General features: G+C 33.9%; 1 protein-coding gene across 2 annotated transcripts in view; it reads right to left on the bottom strand.

Annotated features, from left to right (window-relative positions):
• LOC306843109 (unconventional myosin-VIIa-like) overlaps window positions 1-17,267 on the bottom strand; it is a gene marked incomplete at its 5' end in the record, with an annotated part of 55,440 nt that extends 38,173 nt beyond the window's left edge. The window contains 9 exons of one of the 2 annotated variants that reach the window (XM_079374383.1): window positions 961-1,037; window positions 1,172-1,325; window positions 1,712-1,825; window positions 2,850-2,992; window positions 3,085-3,206; window positions 3,948-4,132; window positions 7,352-7,504; window positions 7,646-7,759; window positions 17,250-17,267. In XM_079374383.1, the coding sequence (XP_079230509.1) occupies window positions 961-1,037; window positions 1,172-1,325; window positions 1,712-1,825; window positions 2,850-2,992; window positions 3,085-3,206; window positions 3,948-4,132; window positions 7,352-7,504; window positions 7,646-7,759; window positions 17,250-17,267 (1,080 nt within the window). Of the gene's footprint in view, window positions 1-960; window positions 1,038-1,171; window positions 1,326-1,711; window positions 1,826-2,849; window positions 2,993-3,084; window positions 3,207-3,947; window positions 4,133-7,351; window positions 7,505-7,645; window positions 7,760-10,440; window positions 10,546-17,249 lie in introns of those variants that run through there. The other variant, XM_079374382.1, reaches the window with a different exon arrangement.
• Window positions 17,268-22,286: the final 5,019 nt, after the last annotated feature.

Here is a 22,286-nt window from a genome sequence, read left to right as displayed (position 1 = left end):
CGTTTTTGTGTGAAAAGTTAAAACTATTCATATTTGTTTGTGGAAAAAAGATGCATACAATTTCTATGTTTCAAATGTTCATACATTTTTGTTGAAAAAGTTAAATAAAATTTATCTTTCTTTAAATATTCACACTTTTTCGTGGAAAATAAAATGTTTTTGTTTCAAGTACTCATACATACACTTGTGGAAAAAGTCTATTTTAAAATAATCTCTTTTTTTGTGCAGAAAAGTTGCATACTTCATACTTGTTTGTGGACAAAACCTACATAAAACCTCTGTGTTTCAAATATTCACACATTTTTTTGTTGTTGAGAAACTTAAATACAATTTCTCAGATTCAAATATTAATACTTTTTTGTGGAAAAAAAAAATCAATAAAAATGTCTCTGTTTCAAATATTCATACATTTCTGGTGGAAAAAGTTAAATACAACTTCTCTATCTAAAATAATCATACTTTTTTGTGCCAAAAATGTGCATACAATTTGTGTTTCAAATATTCATACTCTCGGTGGAAAAAAGTTCAATAACATTTCTCTCAATCAAATATTCAACCATTTTTTGTGGAAAAGAGTAAATAAAATTTCTCAGATTCAAACATCTTTTGTGGAGAAAGTCTCTATTTAAAAACCCATACACTTTTTGAGTAAAAAGCTGTGCATAAAGTAATTTTTTTTCTGAATTAAATATCCATACTTTTTTTTTCGCCAGAAAAAGTTTAATAAAATGTTTTAAATATCCATACTTTCTGGCCCAGTAATTGTTTGTTTCCATATGAGTCACAAGAGGGCGCTCTAACACCTTACTAACACTCAATTGTCCAATACATAACAGACTAGTAAATTCTAATGTTTATTCATTTAAAATATTTATTTAGCATTAATTTTCCGCTGAAATGCATTTAAATCTCCATTAACATCAGCCATGTCACATATAACATCATGATTTAGCATCATACCTCTAATAAAACAGCAGCTGTAGTGAGATCCGAGCATCGCACGACCTCACAGGCGTCCAAATTATCATATGTGCGAGCTGAGGAGGAAGTTTACAACACCAGAAGTTGCTAAATACACAACTACACTACTACTAAAGACAAAGTGCATGACAAAAGTCTATTTCATACTGTTCAAAGTGAGTTTATCAGACACATTTGTCAGTAAACTGACCCTCATAGTTGAGGTTGCCCATGTGCAGAATAGCAGCCAGCAGCTTGGAAATCTCCCAGTTCTCCTTGTCTGTGAACATCAGGACCTTCATGGCCGAACGGATGTTTGAATATTCCTTCTGATCATCTCGACCGTCACAAACCGTGCAGTTTCCCTGAGTTTAGACAGTATAAGGTTAAGATTATAAGTATTAATATGTTAGCAGAGCTGTTTAGTAACTGTAATCTGGATTATTTAAGATTCCAAATATCAAGCACTCAAAATTAGAGAATCCTATAGATTTATTACATTTTATAATGCTTTTATTAACTCACAAACCCACTGCAGTTCTTATATTAAGCCCAGTTTGGGAAAGCCTGGTTTAATGTAATGATTAATGCATTTTATGATGTTGATATAAAAAAAATGGAATGCATTTTCTTTGCTTTTTATATCAATATGGGATGACATTTAATTGTCTCTGTACGGTGTCAGCATGTATACTGTACTGCAAGACCATTAAAGCATTAAAGACCAACACTAAAGCTCATTATTACTCACACTAGAGAGGTAGGTGTAGTCTGTGGCTTTACCCAAGCCGAGCTTCTTCTTCTGCTCGGGTGTCATTCCCTTCAACATACAGTAGAAAATGTGGTAGTTTCTTTCATCACGGGCCTGGAAGAGCAGAGGAAAACATGCCAGTTAAAATTCTGTACATAAATACATACAAACATACATAAATGTTGCAGTTTGGACTGATTTTGTTTTCATTGCAGATATAGAATAGAAGAAATTAATACTTTTATTCATCAGAGGCACATTAAATTGATCAAAAATGACAGTAAAAGCATTTAGAATAATTGTTTCAAATATTTCAAATAAAATCTGTTCTTTTGTATTATTCATCAAAGAATCCTGAACAAAGTATCACAGTTTCCACAAAAAACTTAAGATCATAAAAGATATTTGTCTTGCAATAATAATATTTCAGCTGACAAAAATTAATTTCTTACATCATATAATAAATAACTGAGATGTATCATATTATGCATGAGACAGAATTAGAAAGACAAATTGTTGTGAAAAATATCTCCGCTTCAAATATTTAGAATTTTTTTTGTGGAAATAAAGTTAAATATAACCTGAATCCATCATAATAATTGTATTAGTAACAGCATTCATACGAACAGTATTTATTTTTATTTTTTAAATACTTTTATTAATCAAGGATGCATTAAATTAATCACATGACAGTAAAAACATTAATAAAGTTTAATTATAATTTATAAAAAAATTCTATTTCATATAAATTCTGTTCTTTTGAACTTTCTATTCATCTGTGAATCCTGAAAAATAGAATGTAAGACCGTTTCCAGAAAAATATTGGGCAGCACAATTGTTTTGAACATTGATAATAATAATAATAATGTTTCTTGAGCAGTAAATCAGTATATTATTATGATTTCTGAAGATCATGTGACACTGAAGACTGGAGTAATGATGCTGAAAATACAGCTTTGATCACGGAAATAAATTACAGTTTAACACATATTCACATAGAAAACAGTTATTTTAAATTGTAATAATATTTCAAAATTTTACTGTATTTTTGTACTTCATTCAATAGCATTAGAAAATCTGACCGACCACAGACGTCTGATTGAGACTCAATAGAATTGATGACATGATGTGTTGCTACCTGTCGACACACTCTGGATTTCTCCAGAAGGTACTGCTCGATCTTGGCTCCCTCGATGGCTCCTCTCTTGTTGAAGTGGATGTCGATGTATTTCCCGAAGCGGCTGGAGTTGTCGTTACGGATGGTTTTAGCGTTCCCGAAGGCTGTTGGGTAAAGTCATCAAACAAACTGAATGTAATCCGCTTGTTTGCTCCAGAGATGTGTTTCAGAGCTCAATCCTCCTCCGTTCTCTTACCTTCTAAGATGGGATTGGCCTCCAGCACCTGCTGCTCGATCCAGGAGTGCTGCCCGCTGATAGCAGCCAAGAACTGCAGAATCAGCTTGGTGCTTTCTGTTTTTCCTGCTCCAGACTCACCGCTGACGGGAAAATAATCTTTTTTTAATTCAACACTGTAAGGGAGAATCTGATCCTGTAACTATAAACCATAAACCCTACTGTATCCCTGACCTGAAGGCCAATCCTGATCCCACCGGTGTCATTTCTATTAGCTGAAAGTACAGGAATATTTTTGCTGTTGCAGAATTATTTATATACTATTATAGTTATTGTTTTTTGAAATTATATCAACTTTTTTATTCATATTTTGATTTTAGTTCAAGTCATAGCGGTGTGATTTTTATTTATTTAGTATTTATTTACATTTCTATTTAGCTTTCATTTATTTTTATTTCAGTTTTAGCCATTTTGTACTTCAGCTTAAACTTATTTTATTTCAGTTATCTGCTAAGGCAACATTTCTACTTTTCATTTTATTAAGTAAATATGTTTGATTTTATTTCAGCTTTATTTAACAAAACCATTTTTTAAGAGTTTTAGTTTTACAGTGATACATAACAATAAATACATAATGATTAGCAGAAATATTCCCAATTAAAATGTATCCATTCATCCTTTTTTCTGACACAATTATAGTTCTATATTTATTCATTTGAAATGGCACTGAATAACTGCACTGTAGTAGCAGCTAAAAGAAAACGCCTTCTGGAGTTTGGACCCGTAACCTTTAGATATCCAGTCCAGATCCTGAATAATAGATAGCCAGACATATGTCATCCCATCCAGCGCTCACACTACCAGACTCTGATGGGTTTGCACACCTTATGATGCAGCACTGGTCTTTGTTGTTGCGCTGCATGTTGAAGTAGCAGTTGTCTGCGATGGCGAAGATGTGTGGAGGCATTTCTCCGATCTTCTTGTTGGTGTAGAGGCGGATCTGGTCTGCTGTGTAGATGGGCAGCAGCTGATACGGGTTCACAGCCACTAAGATAGAGCCGGTGTATGTCTGTGAAGAACACAGACAGAGCTGAAGCAGACCAGAGGGACTTTTATTCATGCAACGCTGACAGTTCAGAGCATAGAGGACATGCAGATATCCACATTCACGTTACCAGTGTTGGGAAGTAACTAGTTACAGCTAACTAAATTACGTCATTTAATTAAATGTAATCAGTTACCGAGAAAAAATGTGTAACTAAATTACAGTTACTTATGAAAATTTTAATGATTACAAAGGGGTTACATCTGTTTTTTTTGTTTGTTTTTCCACACACACCCACATACAGATTGAACTGATTTCTTTCATAAATTGCATTGCCTGCTCTAAAATATGAGACACCAACGTTTCAGGAGTTTGGTACACAGAACAGGTTTTTGATAACTGTTTTATTTCCTATTTGGGTTTATGCTTTATTTTTTAAGATTGACTGTTTTTTCCAATGCATTGTTAGATTGCAGTGTTTCTTGTCATAGCTGTGCAAAGATTTGATTTCAAAAACAGTATCATAGCTCCTAAACTATTTCTTGTTATGATTTTAAATCTGTATTTAACCTCAGAATGATCTCGGAGTAAAACGTCTGATTTTGTGGTGGCTGTGCTTTAAAATTAAATTATTATAATCTTAATTCATTAATTAATTAATCATTCCCTCTGGTGGAATGACCTGCCCAACTCAATCCCTCAATCTTCAAGAATCGGCTAAAAACACATCTCTTCCGTCTTTATTTGACCCTCTAACTCTAGCACTCTATTCTAATTCTATTCTTTAAAAAACTCGCCTCTTTTAGACTTGCACTATATTAATTTACTAACTGCTTGTTTTCTTTAAAAAAAAAAACACCAACAGTAGCTTCTCTATTCTTTTTATTTATTATACAATTAACCAAATGCAAAAAAGGCGTCTAACTCTAGGTTGCTCTATTCTTTTACTATACTGATATAGCCACAGCCATATCACCCTGCAGCCAAAGACCGGTTGCCCACTGAAGCTAAGCAGGATTGAGCCTGGTCAGTACCTGGATGGGAGACCTCCGGTGAAAACTAGGTTGCTGTTGGAAGAGGTGTTAGTGAGGCCAGCAGGGGGTGCTCACCCTGTGGTCTGTGTGGGTCCTAACGCCCCGGTATAGTGACGGGGACACTATACTGTCAAAAAGCACCGTCTTTCAGATGAGACGTTAAACCGAGGTCCTGACTCTCTGTGGTCATTAAAAATCCCATGGCACTTCTCGTAAAGAGTAGGGGTGTAACCCCGGTGTCCTGACCAAATTCCCTCCACTGGCCTCTATCATGGCCTCCTAATAATCCCCATACACTTGATTGGCTCTATGACTCTCTCTCTTCTCCACCTGTAGCTGGTGTGTGGTGAGCGCTGTTGTGCTGCTAACTGAGACTTGTCATAGCACTTGCGTATCATTGCTCTTTTGTTGATTTTGATTGCTTCTATTGTCCTCATTTGGATAAAAGCGTCTGCTAAATGACTAAATGTTAATGTTAATTCAAATAATGAAGGATTTTGAAAGTGGCAGTAATCAGTGTTGAGTTCCCTGCCTGCTTTACTTGTTTGAATGCGATTAACAGTTGAAAATATTAGAAAAGTAATAAATGTAATCGGTCACATTTCTTTAATAAAGTCATTGAAATATTTACACTGCTTATTACATTTTAAACGGGGTAACTTGTAATCTGTAACCTATTATTACATTTCCAAAGTAACCTTCCCAACACTGCAGGTTACAACACAGACAGACATCCACATGGGTTACGAGACACGGCGGCTGAGGACGACTTGCTGTCACAGAGGGACGTATCAGTGTCCCGTTACCACAGACTTCACGACCATGTTGAAATGAGAGAGCACCGTAATGAAAACACAGTGGTTCAGAGCGAGCAGACATGCGCAGGAGAACTTACCCGACCACCGCAGTTAGTCTTCATACAGAGAAAGAACAAACCAGAGCAGATAAAGATGAAAACAGCACAGATAACGCTCTTGATGAAGAGCAGCACATCCTATTGTCTTGGTGATGACCACAAAGAACTACAGAAACATCCCATTATTTATCCCAATCCTTCATTCTGACACAATACATTTATATACAATAATTGTAGCCGACATATTTATTTATGGACCTGAATAAAATAATTATTTTGTATCTTTTTGTAGAATAAGATAATGATATTATTACAATAATAATTATTTAATTATTTGATCACTTTTATTATTTATATTTTATTCATTATTAATTCAACGATTCTTTAAATGACTATATATATATAAATAAAACAAGCATTATTAATTGTGTTATTATTTTATAAAATTATGTATTATTAACATATATTATTAATTGCTATATTATAAGAACTTATTAACAATTATAGCACATAATATTAACATATTGACATTTAATAAGACATATAATACTGTTAATTGTTATCTTATTAACATAACATATATTAATTGTTGCTATTATTTTATCAAATTGTGTGTATATATTAACATACATAATGTATAATTATGTATAATGATAAATATAATGCTTATATATAATTATATTATTAATCATGCATAATTATTATACAATTAACAAAAAGCAAAAAAGGCCTCTAACTCTAGCTTGCTCTATTCTATCCGTTTTCTTTTTATTTATTATATAATTAAAAAAAACCTTGCTATGTGTACTGCATTAAGCTAACTGAGACTTATTATAACACTTGCATATTTTTGCTCTTTTGTTGGTTTTGATTGCTTCTGTTGTCCTCATTTATAAGTCGCTTTGGATAAAAGCATCTGCTAAATGACTAAATGTAAATATTATATTGACATATAATAACACATACAGTATATAATACTATTAATTGTTTTCATATTAACATAACATTGTTAATTGTTACTATTGTTTCATCAAATTTTGTGTGTGTATATATATATATATATATATATATATATAAATAAAATACCAGTACATTATATAATATAATACATATATCTATAATATAAATTATTATTCATTTTATATTTTATATATTATTCAAATATGATATACTATATAATTATTTCATTCAGTTCCACTAAATTGATCAGTTACTCAATATTATCTTGATGTTATGTAATAGTAAGTCACGTGATTCACACGCCTGCAGCTCCACATCTAATGAAATCTGCATTAAAGTTATGCTTATATAACACAACATGAGTCTCCAGCAGTGTAAGAGACCAGAGCTTACATAGATGAGATGTTCTCTGTAGCGGATGAGAAGGTTCCGGAGGATTCCCGCCTCGTTCAGGTCGCCCAGGCGAATCATGTCCTCCACCCCGTGGATGGAGGTGGGGTGCATCGGCTTGATGTTGGTGGCATTTTGGGGAGAGATCCAGTGTTCCTGAACATAACGCAGATTCACAGATTCAATGCATCAGACATCACACCAACTTCATAAGAACTATTGCATGAAATCATGACTGATCAGCCAGAAGAAGAGCAGCCTTTAGCTCAACAAACAGTGTTAGGATCAATTACGCACATTTCCTTCATCGTCCAGGACTTGGATCTGACCAGAATCACAGAGCTTCACCACAGCTCCGATCGGGACCTCGAATTCCCGACCCGTCTTCAGGTCCAGCCAGACATAGTCGCCCTGAAACCATTACACATCATTCATTATCAAGTTACTTTTAAAAGTAATGCATTACAATATTGCGTTACTCCCTTAAAAAAGTAACTAATTACATTACTTAGTTACTTTTTATGGAAAGTAATGCGTTACGTTACTTTTTAAATCCGGGCAGGTTTTGCTGTTTGTTTTTAATATAAAGAGTTTCTATGTAAAAGCTCTTTCACACCAAAAGTGATCTGAATACACCTCAGACTGAAGGAAATGTAGATTCAGGTCTGTACAGTAGAGGACGCCGCTCAAACTAATCACATGAAGAATATGACGCAGGAGAAGAAAGTTCAGCACTATTCAGAAATAACTACAATCAAACACAAATATGTGATTTTTGCTTATTAGTATGGCTGTAGCAAAGATATTAATAACAAAATGGGATTGAAAATAAGGTAAGGTGTTTAGAGACTGGGAACTCCAAAATATCCTCAAGGAATACTGCCGCTTGAGACAACTGGGACTTTTCTGAGCTACAACTTGTAGCACCTGACCACCTCAGATTCATTAGGCACTATGTTTAGGCATTGATAGAGAGATGGTTCCGAGTCCAAGGGTGTGAGCATGTAGAACGTCATGCGTTGTCATCTCGAAATTACAGTAATTAGGTGAATGCAGCATAAGCACAAGCCCCTCAACAACATCTACATTCATGCATTTACTAGACACTTTTATCTAAAGAACTTCTATTACTTATACATATTTAGGCCTATTCACTTCAAATGGTATTGAATAACTTATCAAATTAGTGAACCTGGATAAAATCATTATTTTATAAATTATTTCTAATAAGTAAAATAATCACTCCTAATTCTTAAGGTGAAAACTTTTTGAATTTGAAAATCATGGTAAATTTAACTTATTGTGTCTTTTGGGAAACATAAAAGGATCCTCTGTAGTTTCTTGAAGGGCAGAACTAAATGAAAAAAATTATATTCAGGCAAAATAAGAAAAATGTACACATCTTCATTCTGTTCAAAAGGCTCTTAATGCATGGTTTTTCCTTCTGGAGCATCAGTAAGTGTTTGAATCTTCTGTAATAGTTGCATATGAGTCCCTCAGTTGTCCTCAGTGTGGAAAGATGGATCTCAATCATACAGTCATTGCTGGAAAGGGTTCAAATACACAAAAATGCTGGAAAACCACAGAATTTGTGGGACCTGAAGGATTTTTCTGAAGAACAGCAGACAGTTTTACTGTTCAGGACAAACTAGGGACTCATGAACAACTATCACTAAACAAAAAACACATTCAGGAAACGACACATTATTAAGAATCAAGGGGATGTAAACTTTTGAATGGGGTCATTTTTATAAATTCAACTCTTGTGGACTATATGTAAACGTCTTTTATGTGAAATATCTTATTCAGGTCAGTGCTAAATAAACAATAACATGCATTTTGAATGATACCTCTTATTTTGATAAAATAAACATTTTGCTTCAACTTTATATGCTACTATATATATATATATATGTATATAGTCAAACCAAAAAATGATTCAGAAACCAGATATAATTTTTGATATTTTGTTACTAGTGGGTGCAGGACACTATAGTTCATTTATGTAAGTGAGGATAACAAAATAAAAAATTTGGGATGAAAAATTTGATTTGACACTTTGACCGGAGCATGTTTTGTTAGGCAAGGCAAGGCAAGGCAAGTTTATTTATATAGCACATTTCATACACAGTGGTAATTCAAGGTGCTTTACATAAAAGAAAGTGAAATAGACATTAAAATCAATAAAAACATGGAAATAAGAATAATAAAAACAAGGAATTTTAAAATGATATAGAAAATGATTTAAAATAAATTTAAAGAAAATGATTATACATAAAATTCATTGCAGTCAGTTCGGACATACAGCACAGTGCTCATTCAAATGCACAGTTAAACAGATGAGTTTTGAGTCTTGATTTAAATGTGGCTAATGTTTTAGCACATCTGATCTCTTCTGGAAGCTGGTTCCAGCTGCGGGCCGCATAATAGCTAAAAGCAGACTCCCCTTGTTTTGTGTGAACCCTTGGTATTTCTAACTGACTCGATCCTAATGATCTGAGTGGTCTGTTTGGTTTATATTCAGTGAGCATATCAGCAATATATTTAGGTCCTAGGCCATTGAGTGACTTATAAACGAGTAAAAGTACTTTAAAATCAATCCTAAATGTAACTGGAAGCCAGTGTAAGGACCTGAGGACTGGTGTGATATGCTCAGATTACATACCTTTCTATCGAAGTTATCTGACATTATCAAGATGAATTTGTTCTGACAGTTTAACTCTTGAGCTCGTCATCATGTTTGATTACCATCTTCTAAACGATAGTGAATAAACTGTGATAATGTGAGAAATGTTGAAGTGTCCGATGAAATTTTTGGTTTGACTGTATATATTCAGGTCTGTTAAAATGATCAGTTACTCAGTCTAAAACTTGCAATTCAACAAAAAAACAAGAATTGAATTGAGGAATCATGGGGATGATGCAGTGTTTGCCCCAAATTAATTAAAATGTACAAAATATTTCTTGAAATATTTCCAACAAGAGCTACAAAAGACAATTTCTCCAAATCACATGACAGGTAAGTATTTACAGGTAACTGGCAACTCTCTCTCTCTACCACACACACACATACACACACACACACATCGTACCGGTAACAGAGTGGTGTGTTTGACCACAGTGTTGACATTTCGTAGTAAGGCCCACTTTGCCTGATCCTTCTCGTAGAGTTCGACGTAATCCCGACGCTTGTACATCCTCACATCAATCCCCAGTCCATGCAAACGATAATCCTGCATCCGACACACACCGCCAAACACACACGCTTCCTCAGCATCCAGCCCTCCAGAGACCCAGGATACTGCAAAATACCAGCAATGCTGAAGCACACAGACCTCCTCAGGACACCAAACCTGAGGCCCAAAGCCGGATCATTCCTCTCTGGATTTATGGCTCCGCTCCTTTGCATTCACTTTGTCTAAGTTAGTTTCATCACTCCTGACCGTAACTCCTCCTGCTGCTCTGTGCGTGTGAGGCCCGTGAGGAGGTGTATCCCCTGATAATATGGAGCTTTTTAATTAACTAAATATCCCCGAAGGCAAATCAATCCAGGTAGAGGGAGAACCCAACACCGTTTGGCTGCAGCTGTCACGTCTGATACAATCCTAGCAACCACACACAGATCAATAATACATGCCAAGACAACAACTGCATTGTTCACTCACTCCTCCTCGCTGCCCTTCTGTATCAAACCTCCTAGGATAAAACACTCTTGGAAAGAAATGTGCTTGAGTATTCATCTAAAAGCAAGACTTGTAAGTGTGAGTGCAGAAATGCTTTAGGTCAAAGGTCACCAAACAATATCGGTTCCTATCAGACTGAAAATAAATTCTCTTATATTGTCATAGCATAATAGTCATATATGTTATTCAGAAGTGGTACAAAAGTGTTTAAAAACAAAAAACTATTAATATTTTTTATTCAGTAAGGACGTATTAAATTGATTAAAAGTGACAGTAAAGACAATGTATTTAAAATAAATGCTGTTCTTTTGAACTTTCTACTTTTTGACAGATTTGACTAGATTTTATAATTTATGACTTTTACAAAGTATTAAGGCTTCCATCTAGGAAAAAACTGCATTGAATGAGCCTGAAATGTCATTGTGACACAACATATGGACTCCTGAAACAAAGCTGTGATTGTTCAGATCATATGTGACCCTGCAGCACAGACGCAGTCATGAGTAACACAGGTATATTTGTAGCAATAACCAACAATACATTGTATGGATCAAAATTATCCATTTTTCTTTTATGCCAAAAATCATTAGGATATTAAGTAAAGATCATGTTCCATGAGGACATTTAGGAAACTCCCTACTGTAAATATATCAAAACTTAATTTTTGATTAGTAATATGCATTGCTAAGAACTTCATTTGAACAACTTTAAAGGAGATTTTCTCAATATTTAGATTTTTTTGCTCCCTCAGATTCCAGATTTTCAAATAGTTGCATCTCAGCCAAATATTGTCCTATCCTAACAAACCATACATCAATGGAAAGCTTAATTAAACTTAATTAAAAAATTGACCCTTATAACTGTTTTTGTTGTCCAGGGTCACATTTGGAAACTGGAGCTCTAATTAAACACCGCTGCTGTAGATATGAGCACTTCTTCTATTAAACCGTTCAAAACTCGAGAGACAACGGTGGACACTTGTATCCGTACAGGTGAGGTGTGAGACTGAGACTCAGCACAGGTCAATTATTCAGCAAGTGCAGTAACAACACGAGTGACGCTTGCGTTAGTTATATCTACGCATTATCACCACAAACAATACAGCCGTGCTACAGTTACTGCTTACAAAGAGGGACAAATACATGATGAATGTGTGTCAAAACACTCTGCAACCTCATCTGAGAGACATTAGTGAGCCGCAGCACTCATACAAATGCAACACTTCAAAAATAAACAAAAACATTAAACCTATAACATAAATTTCCTAACTTAGTGAGAATGTTGATCAAACCCCATTGAGTTAATGAGAGCCCATGTCTGCATGTAAGAGCGCCACCTTTTGGCAACAGCAGGTCATATGTGGCCCTGGACCACAAAACCAGTCATAAGGGTATGAGATGTATACATCATCTGAAAGCTGAATAAATAATCTCTCCATTGATGTATGGTTTGTTATGATCGGACAATATTTGTCTGAGATACAACTATTTGAAAATCTGGAATCTGAGGGAGCAAAAAAATCTAAATATTGAGAAAATCTCCTTTAAAGTTGTTCAAATTAAGTTCTTAGCAATGCATATTACTAATCAAAAATTAAGTTTTGATATATTTACAGTAGGAAATTTACAAAATATCTTTACTTAATATCCTAACGATTTTTGGTTTTTGTAAAAATGTATAATTTTGACCCATACAATGTATTGTTGGTTATTGCTACAGATATAGCTGTGTTACTGATGACTGCTTTTGTGCTGCAGGGACACATATTGTTCTAATGTTGCATGCATGCGCTTTGCAAAAAGAAAGTATTGTGAATTTGTGATTTGAGGCGAGTTAAAAACATTAAGAATTAGTTTTCCAAAGCATTATAAAGATCAACTAGATTTTAATATTCTTTAAGAGGTTTCTACCATTGATGCCTGGCAACATTTTTATTGAATTATATAAAGGAATGATTTTATAATGTAACCCTCGTATGTATTTGTTTTTTTATTTAGATTTATTTTATCCTACTTTTTTGCTTATTTTCTTTCTATCTTGTCTGACTGTCAAATTACTGGCAATATGTCTGTTATTCCTTCTTCCTTGATTGTTTGTTTGTTCCAATTATGTTATTTGTTTGTATTTGAAAAGACAATAAAAAGTTGATCACAAGAAAAAAAAAAAAAAACAACGTGTGCAAAATGTGTTCGCATGTCCCATTGCTTGGTGGTTGGTTCATTTTTTTGTATAAAAAAAATAAAATAAAATGAAATTTCAAAAAGAAAATGTAGTAACAGTGATTCTTGGCTTGTAAACCATGAAGTCTTGAAATTATTTAATATTGGCATGAAATTTAAAACTAGGTATGGACTGGTATTCATTAGCATTTAAATGACTAAATAATACAAAGGTCAAACAAGGACAGGAATTGCATGTATACTATAGGACAGCTGGTATTTCACTGCAACTGTCATTAAAACTCATGCAAAACTAATTTTCCGCCTCAGAGGACAGTCTCATTGCCAAACTGAGACATTACAACATAATATTCACGAGATATGCCAAAGCAATTAAAACACATTTGCATTTAAACCATAAAACACTCTCCTCACTGGCAGTTATTCTGAAAGAGTGGAGAAGTAAAGCACATATTTATGTAAAGCATGGGTTATTATGCAGTATCTGAGATGATTCTCTGCATGACTGCACTCACAGAGCTCTGCTGGCTCCGCCCACTTTTAATTATCTTCCAGTGGGCGGAGAATGAAACGGATGATGTCATTGGATGGAGCTTAAAGGACTGGAACATGCACCTCAGACTGGAATGCATTCATCAATTAATGCAAATTAATTAAGAGCCAGAAAAAAAAGATGGTAAAAATCTGTGTTGTTATTGTTAACTAAAACTATTTTAAAAATTTGTTTTCACTAACTGAAATAAAGCTGACATAAAACATAATTACTAAATGAAAATCTTAACTTAAAAACAAAATGTTGTCTTTGCAACTAACAAAAAATAAAATAGCCTCAAGTTTACGTATTAAAATCTAAAACTAAAAACCAAAAGCAAAATAAAAATAAATGAAAGCTAAATAAAATTTAATAAAGACAAAAGCACATAAGAAAATTACTAAAACTACTAAAAAAGAAAACTAAAAATACAAAAATAATACTTATAAAAATAATTTAAAATATTAATAAATACATAGTATATTTAAGTTATATATAATGCATATTTTACTTTGTAATATATAATTTTAAAAAAGTTAATATAATTTAAAATGTTCAAAATGCAAGCTAATATTGAGTAATTGTGTGTGTGTGTGTGTGTGTGTGTGTGTGTGTGTGTGTGTAATTTCATGTATTTTTAACAGACACATTGTTACCATTCAAAAATTATTATTTGATTTATAACTGTACAAAAACAAGCTTCACTTTCTTCATGCAACATCTAATTTTTTTTTTTCCCTTTAATTTTGTGGTGAAGCATCACCAGTAAATGCTTTCCGCTTCAGCTCTTACGGAATAATACATATGTGCACCTCAGCTAATTAAATTATTTTGAATTATTAAGAATTATTTCTTATTTGCCACCAAACCAAAGCCGGCCTTACCTGTACTAATGTGGGATATCTGTAACTCAGTCTGCGTGTTTTCACATCCCGTCCCTGTGATTTAGCTCCCTCCATCTCCACAGAAACCCATTCAAAGCCACTGTCCTGTCAGCACTAACCTCTCGCTTCAGTCTCTTTAACGTTCCTCTGGGCCGGATCCGAGTCTTACCCCTGTGAATCTATGAGCACATCCCGCTCCTGAAAATGAGGGCCTGTCAGCAGCGATTAGAGGCACAGAAAGCCGATGAGAGCAGGGTTCATCAGACTCTACAGACTCAGAGCCGACGGAGCAGCAAGACAAACTAATAACCTGCAATAACCCTCCATACTTCAGTCGTGTTTGCAAGTAAACGGCACATGCTGGATGTATATTTGTAGATGTTAAAGCATGTAGAGCAAACTAAACATTGAAGCATTTAAACAGACATATTGCAAATAATTATTCTACAAAACAGTAAGACTGGGGCTAGTTGTCACACAGAGATGTTCTTATGAAGTCTATAAATAAAGTAAAAATAAATAACCTTTTCAGTCCAATTCCCAAAAAAATGCTTGTTTTCTTTAGCAGTGCTTTTGTATGTAAATACAATTTATTAATTACATTTTTATTTTAGCCAAAACAATAGACAACTGATTAAAACATTTGTTTATTTTTAAATAAATATTTATTCAAACATTTAAAAAAAAACATTAATGTTTTTTATTAATTCATTAATTCTGACACATTTGTTTAATTAGTATATATTTATTTATTTATTTGAAATTGACATGAATATAATCATATTAATTGTTGTTATTATTGTTTTATTTTATTGTTATTATTTATATTTCATTCAATATAATTATTTTAATTATATACACAGAATTGTTTATTTGTTTGGTTATTTTATGTGTTTGTTTATTCATTCATTCATTTATTTGTTACTGTTTTTAATTTTCTTAAAAAAATTTCATGTTCAATGTTCATGTCAAGGCATTCATTTGCCAATAATATATTTAAAATCTTGATATGTTGGATGGATTTTATAAGAGAGATTTTTAATTTTTTTTGTAAACAGCTGGTTTCTAATGTGATATATATAAACATAAACTTTAATGTTACTCAAAACTTTTACGTTTGTGTTTATACAGCAATTATATATATTATATTTATACATCATCTCTCATTCATCACAACATTAGAGGGTCTTCAGCAACAACGAGCAGCGTAGAAAACAACAGACTCAACTCCACCCGCAACAACTTCCTTTGTCAGAGGAGCACCGATGAACAAATAAACGAGATAAAAGGAAAAAACTACCTGCACAACAATGCAGACGGACATAGTAACGAGGTTAAAGGTTAGTGCACAGTATGTAGTACTGGACCCAGATCAGATTAGACATAATGAGTTAACAGCATTTCTGCAGAAGCAGCTTTATTTCTGGAGTCAATGCCAAACCACTGACCTCTACAGAACAACACACACAACACTACTTATCAAATACCATATGTGACCCTGGAGCACAAAAGCAGTCATGAGTAACACAGGTATATTTGTAGCAATAGCCAACAATACATTGCATGGGTCAAAATTATATCAATATTATCTTTTATGCCAAAAATCATTAGGATATTAAGTAAAGATTATGTTCCATGAAGATATTTTGTAAATTTTCATATTGTAAATATATCAATATATTTCAAATAGTTGTATCTCAGCCAAATATTGTCCTATCATAACAAACCATACATCAATGGAGAGATTATTTATTCAATAAATCTCAATTTTGAAATATTGACACTTATGACTGGTTTTGTGGTCCAGGCTCACATATGTATGAATAATATTTCTGCTTCAATCACCTGTTTAAAGACTGTTCTTGATTTGAGATAATCTACCAAAAAGACTCAATAAAAACTCAACATTTACTCATAGTCTCCCGTATTATTACATTTACATTTTATCCAAAGCGACTTACAAATGAGAACAATAGAAGCAATCAAAAGCAACAAAAGAGCAATGATACGCAAGTGCTATGACAAGTCTGTTAGCCTAACGCAGCACATATACACTCTTAAAAATAAAGGTGCTTAAAAGGTTCTTCACAGCGATGCCATAGAAGACCCATTTTTGGTTCCACAAAGAACCATTCATTCAGAAGTCAAAGATTCTTTAAAGAACCAACTCTTCCTTACCTTTTTATAATCTGAAGAACCTTCTTTCACCACAAAGAAGCTTTTGTGAAACAGAAAGGTTCTTCAGATGTTGAAGATTCTTTATGGAACCATTTAGACAAAAAGCTTCTTCTATGGTATCATGAAGACCTTTATTTTTAAGAGTGTAGCAAGGTTAATTATATAATAGATAAAAATAAAACAGTTAGATAGAATAGAAAAAGAATAGAGAAAGCTAGAGTTAGAGGTCTTTTATATGTATATAGAAAACAAGCAGTTAGAAAACAATTTTTTTTTTAAATAAGTATGATTATAATAATGATTATGATTGAACTGATTAAAGAAAGGATTCAGAACAGACAGTATGATGCATGTGGTCAGAATTCAGTGGTCCTGTGGATCGTGATACACTGAGTGTTTATGAAGACATAAGTGTGTTTTCTGTAGCAAATGATGAGTGTGTACCTGCTGTAGAATGACCATGACTTCCTCCTGGACATCAGATGTCTCCACACCAGATCCTGACACACACACACACGCATGCACGCAGCCACATGCAGACACACACACAAGCACGCAGGCACACGCACACACACGCAGGCACAAACACACACACACACACACACACACACACACACACACACACACACACACACACACACACACACACACACACACACGCACGCAGCCACATGCAGACACACACACAAGCACGCAGGCACACGCACACACACACACAATCACACACGCACACACACACAGAGAGAGAGAGATTATTAGTGCTGCACAACACACTAACACAGTTTGCTTATTATATTAACAATCAAAACATACAAATCTGTCAACCCTCTGAATGTCATGTGACCTGAGAAACACATGCACTTGATGAGTGTTGAGCACCATAAATAACACATGCATTTATTACACTCTTGCCGAGAACTTAATAATAAATCATTTACACTATACACACCGAACCTCATTTACACACCGGCGTGTGTTCTACTCCCTCTACACCCATGACTGCAGGCCTGTGCATGGATCCAACTTCATCATCAAGTTTGCTGACGACACCACAGTGATTGGCCTCATCAGAGACAACGATGAGACTGCCTACAGGGAGGAGGTACAGCACCTGGCTGCATGGTGTGCTGACAATACCCTGCTCCTCAACACCAGCAAGACAAAAAAACTTATTGTGGACTTCAGGAAGAAGAAAAGTGGCACGCATGACCCCATCCACATTAACGGGATGGTTGTTGAACGTGTCTCCAGCTTCAAGTTCCTGGGAACCCACATCTTGGAGGACCAGACCTGGACCACCAACACATCCAGCCTAGTCAAGAAGGCTCACCAACGCCTCTTCTTCCTTAGGACACTGAAGAAGAACCACCTGTCTCCAGCCATCCTGGTGAACTTCTACCGGTGTGTGATCGAAAGCATCCTGACCAACTGTATCACAGTCTGGTATGGGAACTGCTCAGCTGCTGACCGCAAGGCACTGCAGAGGGTGGTGAAAACTGCCCAACGCATCACAGGGACACCACTTCCTGCCATTGAGGACGTCCAGAGAAAACGCTGTTTACGTCGAACTTGCGGCATTCTTAAGGACTCCTCTCACCCTGACCATAGACTGTTTAACTTACTGCCCTCTGGGAGGCGCTTCAGGAGCCTCCGAACAAAGACCAGCCGACTCAGGAACAGCTTTTTCCCTACAGCTGTTTCCCTACTAAACTCTGCCCAATGATACCCCCCCCCCCCCCACACACCACTACAAACTCTTCACCCCTCCCCATAACTAAATTGGTTTAAAAAAATAAATAAAAATCCATCTACACACTGAGTACTATGTACTGGAATTTTTTATTTCTATGCACTTTCAGTGTTCATTGCACTAGTGTTTATATATCTTAATTTATAGCTTATTCATATCCATTTGTAATTATGTTCATAGTTGTTGCTCATAGTGTACATACATTTACTGCACAATCCATCTGTATAGTATGTTCATATCACCCATCTGTATATCATACTGATAGTATTTAAACATTTGTAAATTATGTCCATAGTACTGCCTTATCTGTATATTCTGTACATATGTAGCATATTGTAGACACTGTATATCCTGTACCTCTGCTTATTGCACTTCTGGTTAGATGCTAACGGCATTTCGTTGCCCTGTACCTTACATGTGCAATGACAATAAAGTTGAATCTAATCTAATTAGGTTGCTTTTTGTCATTTTTGGTCATATTTGTATAATAAAACAGCTAAAGTTGTATTATTATACAAATATGACCAAAAATTACAAATATTGCAAGAAGTCTTTCAGTTGCCGGAATATGATGTCATCAGAAAAAAAAAACATAATATGAATTAGAAAAATACTTGAGTTTTTGCCTTGCACATTACATTGAATGTTAATATTTACACAGTGTTTATCAAACGCTATCAGACTCTCATGAAGTCATTCGGACAAACAATTTTACAATATTACTCTTCAAATACCATCCAACAATGGAAATGTGTTCTGTGCTCTCCAGATGCAGATATGAACTGATGCTGTGTTATTTCAGTATCATTGAGACACTCTTTTGGCTTTCATTATTTTAAATTATTTTTTGCATTATCTTTTATTTTAATTGTAGGTGTATATTGTTGTCATTTTATTTATTAATTTTTAATATAATTTTAGTTGTGTATTTGTCATTTTAATGTATTTTGTAAATAATTTTTATAATTGTATTTTATTTAATTAGTTTAAGTTTTTTAAAAATATTTAATTTAAATTAACATTTATTTTATTTCAACTCACCACAATTTTTTATGGTTTTAACTCTAATAAACCCTGCTCCAGACCTCTGGTGAAGTTCTAGCTGGACACGCAGCTCAAGCAGGATGAATGAGCAGAATAGACATTAATATTTTACTGTCTAATTAAACCAGCTGACGTCTGGGAATAAAGACTGCACGGTCTGGATGCAAGGGACAGGAGGGAGAGCCGGGATACAGGATAAACAGACTAATAAAAATAGGACGAGTCTGTGTGATGAAGAGCTGCAACACATTTCTTCTAATTTCCCTCACAAAAGTTCTGAGATGATATTAAATAGCATGGCACCACAGTACTGAATGATGCCCATATTCATTAACCACAGTGTTTACGCTTTAAAAAATATCAATGCCCAAAAAAACATAACAATAAAACTCTTGTCATATCATGGCACAGTTTACAAAAAATGTAAATAAATTAATAAATTAATTAATTGACATGTTACATATGTCCAAAAACATACCAATAATACCATTACCATAATACCATGGTTCTAATATATAAATTATATCCGCAAAGGATATGTTTAAAAACGTGCTTGATTAACATGTAGAGTAAGGATCAGACCAAATCAAGATGTTCTTAGTCCAAAATCCACAGGAATCCGCTCTGATTCCTGTCCTGACCAATGACAGCACAGATTCAAGCGGCCAAACAAAAATCTTCAAGCCCAAAATACCTATCAAGTACTAATAAGTAATCCACAGCTCATCTGAAGATTTATGTTTCACTGTTAATGCATTTAACCAGTTAATTAATGAGTTTAAAATATAATTTAATGACACTCTATACTCTGATTACTGGCTTCAAATATCAATGCATTATTAATTAGACGTTTCTGTCACTTTTTGGCAAAAAACTCATTCGGAGGGCAAAATCTGACAGACCAGAGGACGAACTAAACGCTGAAATACAAGAAAAACATGCAACGCTCAAAATCTGCATCTCGTCCTTGAGAAGATACTGTAATTTAGCATTCCTCCAATTACACTGAAAACAGCTCATTTCTGTTAAACTAATATATAGAAAACTGTGTAAAGGCTGTGATGGAGAATCCAAGGATATGATGCTTTGAGAATAATGCAGTTTTATGTCAAAAATAATAAATAAATGACATGTAATTACTAGAGCTCTATCATCTATTCACAGATTTACTGGCACATTTTCACTAACCAGGGTTATTATAGTTAACCACAACTAGAACTAAAACAATGAAAAACATTTTTATTACTTCAAATAAATATAACGGTAAATGGGAAAAAAATTGTAAGCATAGAGAGAGAGAGAGATTTAAATAGATTCAAGAATAACTTGAAAACTGAAATTAAAATAATTTTAAATCATATTATAATGTGTGTATATATATATATATATATATATATATATATATATATATATATATATTAGTGCTGTCAAACGATTAATCGCATCCAAAATAAAAGTTTTTATTTACATAATATATCTGTGTGTACGGTGTATACTTACGTATATATAAATATACACACATACAATATATATATTGAAAATATTTACATGTATATAGATTTCTATGGTTATATTCTTATATTTTATATGATATATAACTATATTTAATATATAAACATAACATTTTTCTTAAATATATACATGCATGCGTTTGTATTTATATATACATAATAAATATAAATACATAATACATAAATACATAATCGTTTGACAGCGCTAATATATATATATATATATATATATATACACGCACACATATATACATATATTATATAGATACTAAAAACTTAAATATGATGACCAGAAAAACACAACAATATGACTAAAATTGTTCAAATGAAAAAGAAAAAAAAAGAAAAACTAACTCAAAATATTACTAAAATGACATCAGTATCTCAATAATACTAAAATAACACTGGCATTAACAAAAAAGTACCGTGCTTTTTGGACACGTACAAGGAAATGACCAGAGTTTTCTTTTATGCACCTTGACTTGGAGTTGTATTTAAATACCACGATACATAAATATGGTAATTATCCTATATTTACTGTAGTATCTGATACTATCACCATCATTAGTGCTACTTTGTAAGGAAGATATAGAATAATTACACATTTAAAAAATTCAAATAATACATAAATGATAAAATAAATGAGTAGATAGACAGATGAATAGATAAACATGTTATTAAACAAGCAGACAGACAAGGGTAAGAAATGATAAGTAATAGGATATAAAGCCACATGCAGGAGCAAACACTGTCCTCTCACCTCAGTTGAGTCGGGTCATTGTGTTTGAGGTGAGAGGATCCAGACGTCAGATGAGGAGGACTGCGACACGCTCATTCACAACCACTGATCCTGACAGGAGAGGAGAGGAGGGGTCAGGACACACGGGACGTCCCGAGTGACAGGAGGAGGAGACTCCGCAGGGGGCAGAGAGCATGACCGGTCTCTCTCTCTCTCACACACACCTTATACAGAAAACATTCACAAGACAGGCAAGAGATGCAGTAAAAGAGAAAAGCCGCCCAGCAATCAATCTCTCAGTGCAAATGAACAGCTAGTATTTCACCAGTGACTGTGTATTACTGATCAAAAGGTCACTGCTTTCCGGCCCATTTGATCTGAGATGAATTTTACAGCAATGCAACCTGGAGATGACAAGCAGAATTCTTTTTCAGGCC

This window comes from Barbus barbus, assembly GCF_936440315.1.
Source record: "Barbus barbus genome assembly, chromosome: 23".
NCBI classification, from domain to species: Eukaryota; Metazoa; Chordata; class Actinopteri; order Cypriniformes; family Cyprinidae; genus Barbus; species Barbus barbus.
This window is presented reverse-complemented; position numbering and strand designations above follow the sequence as displayed.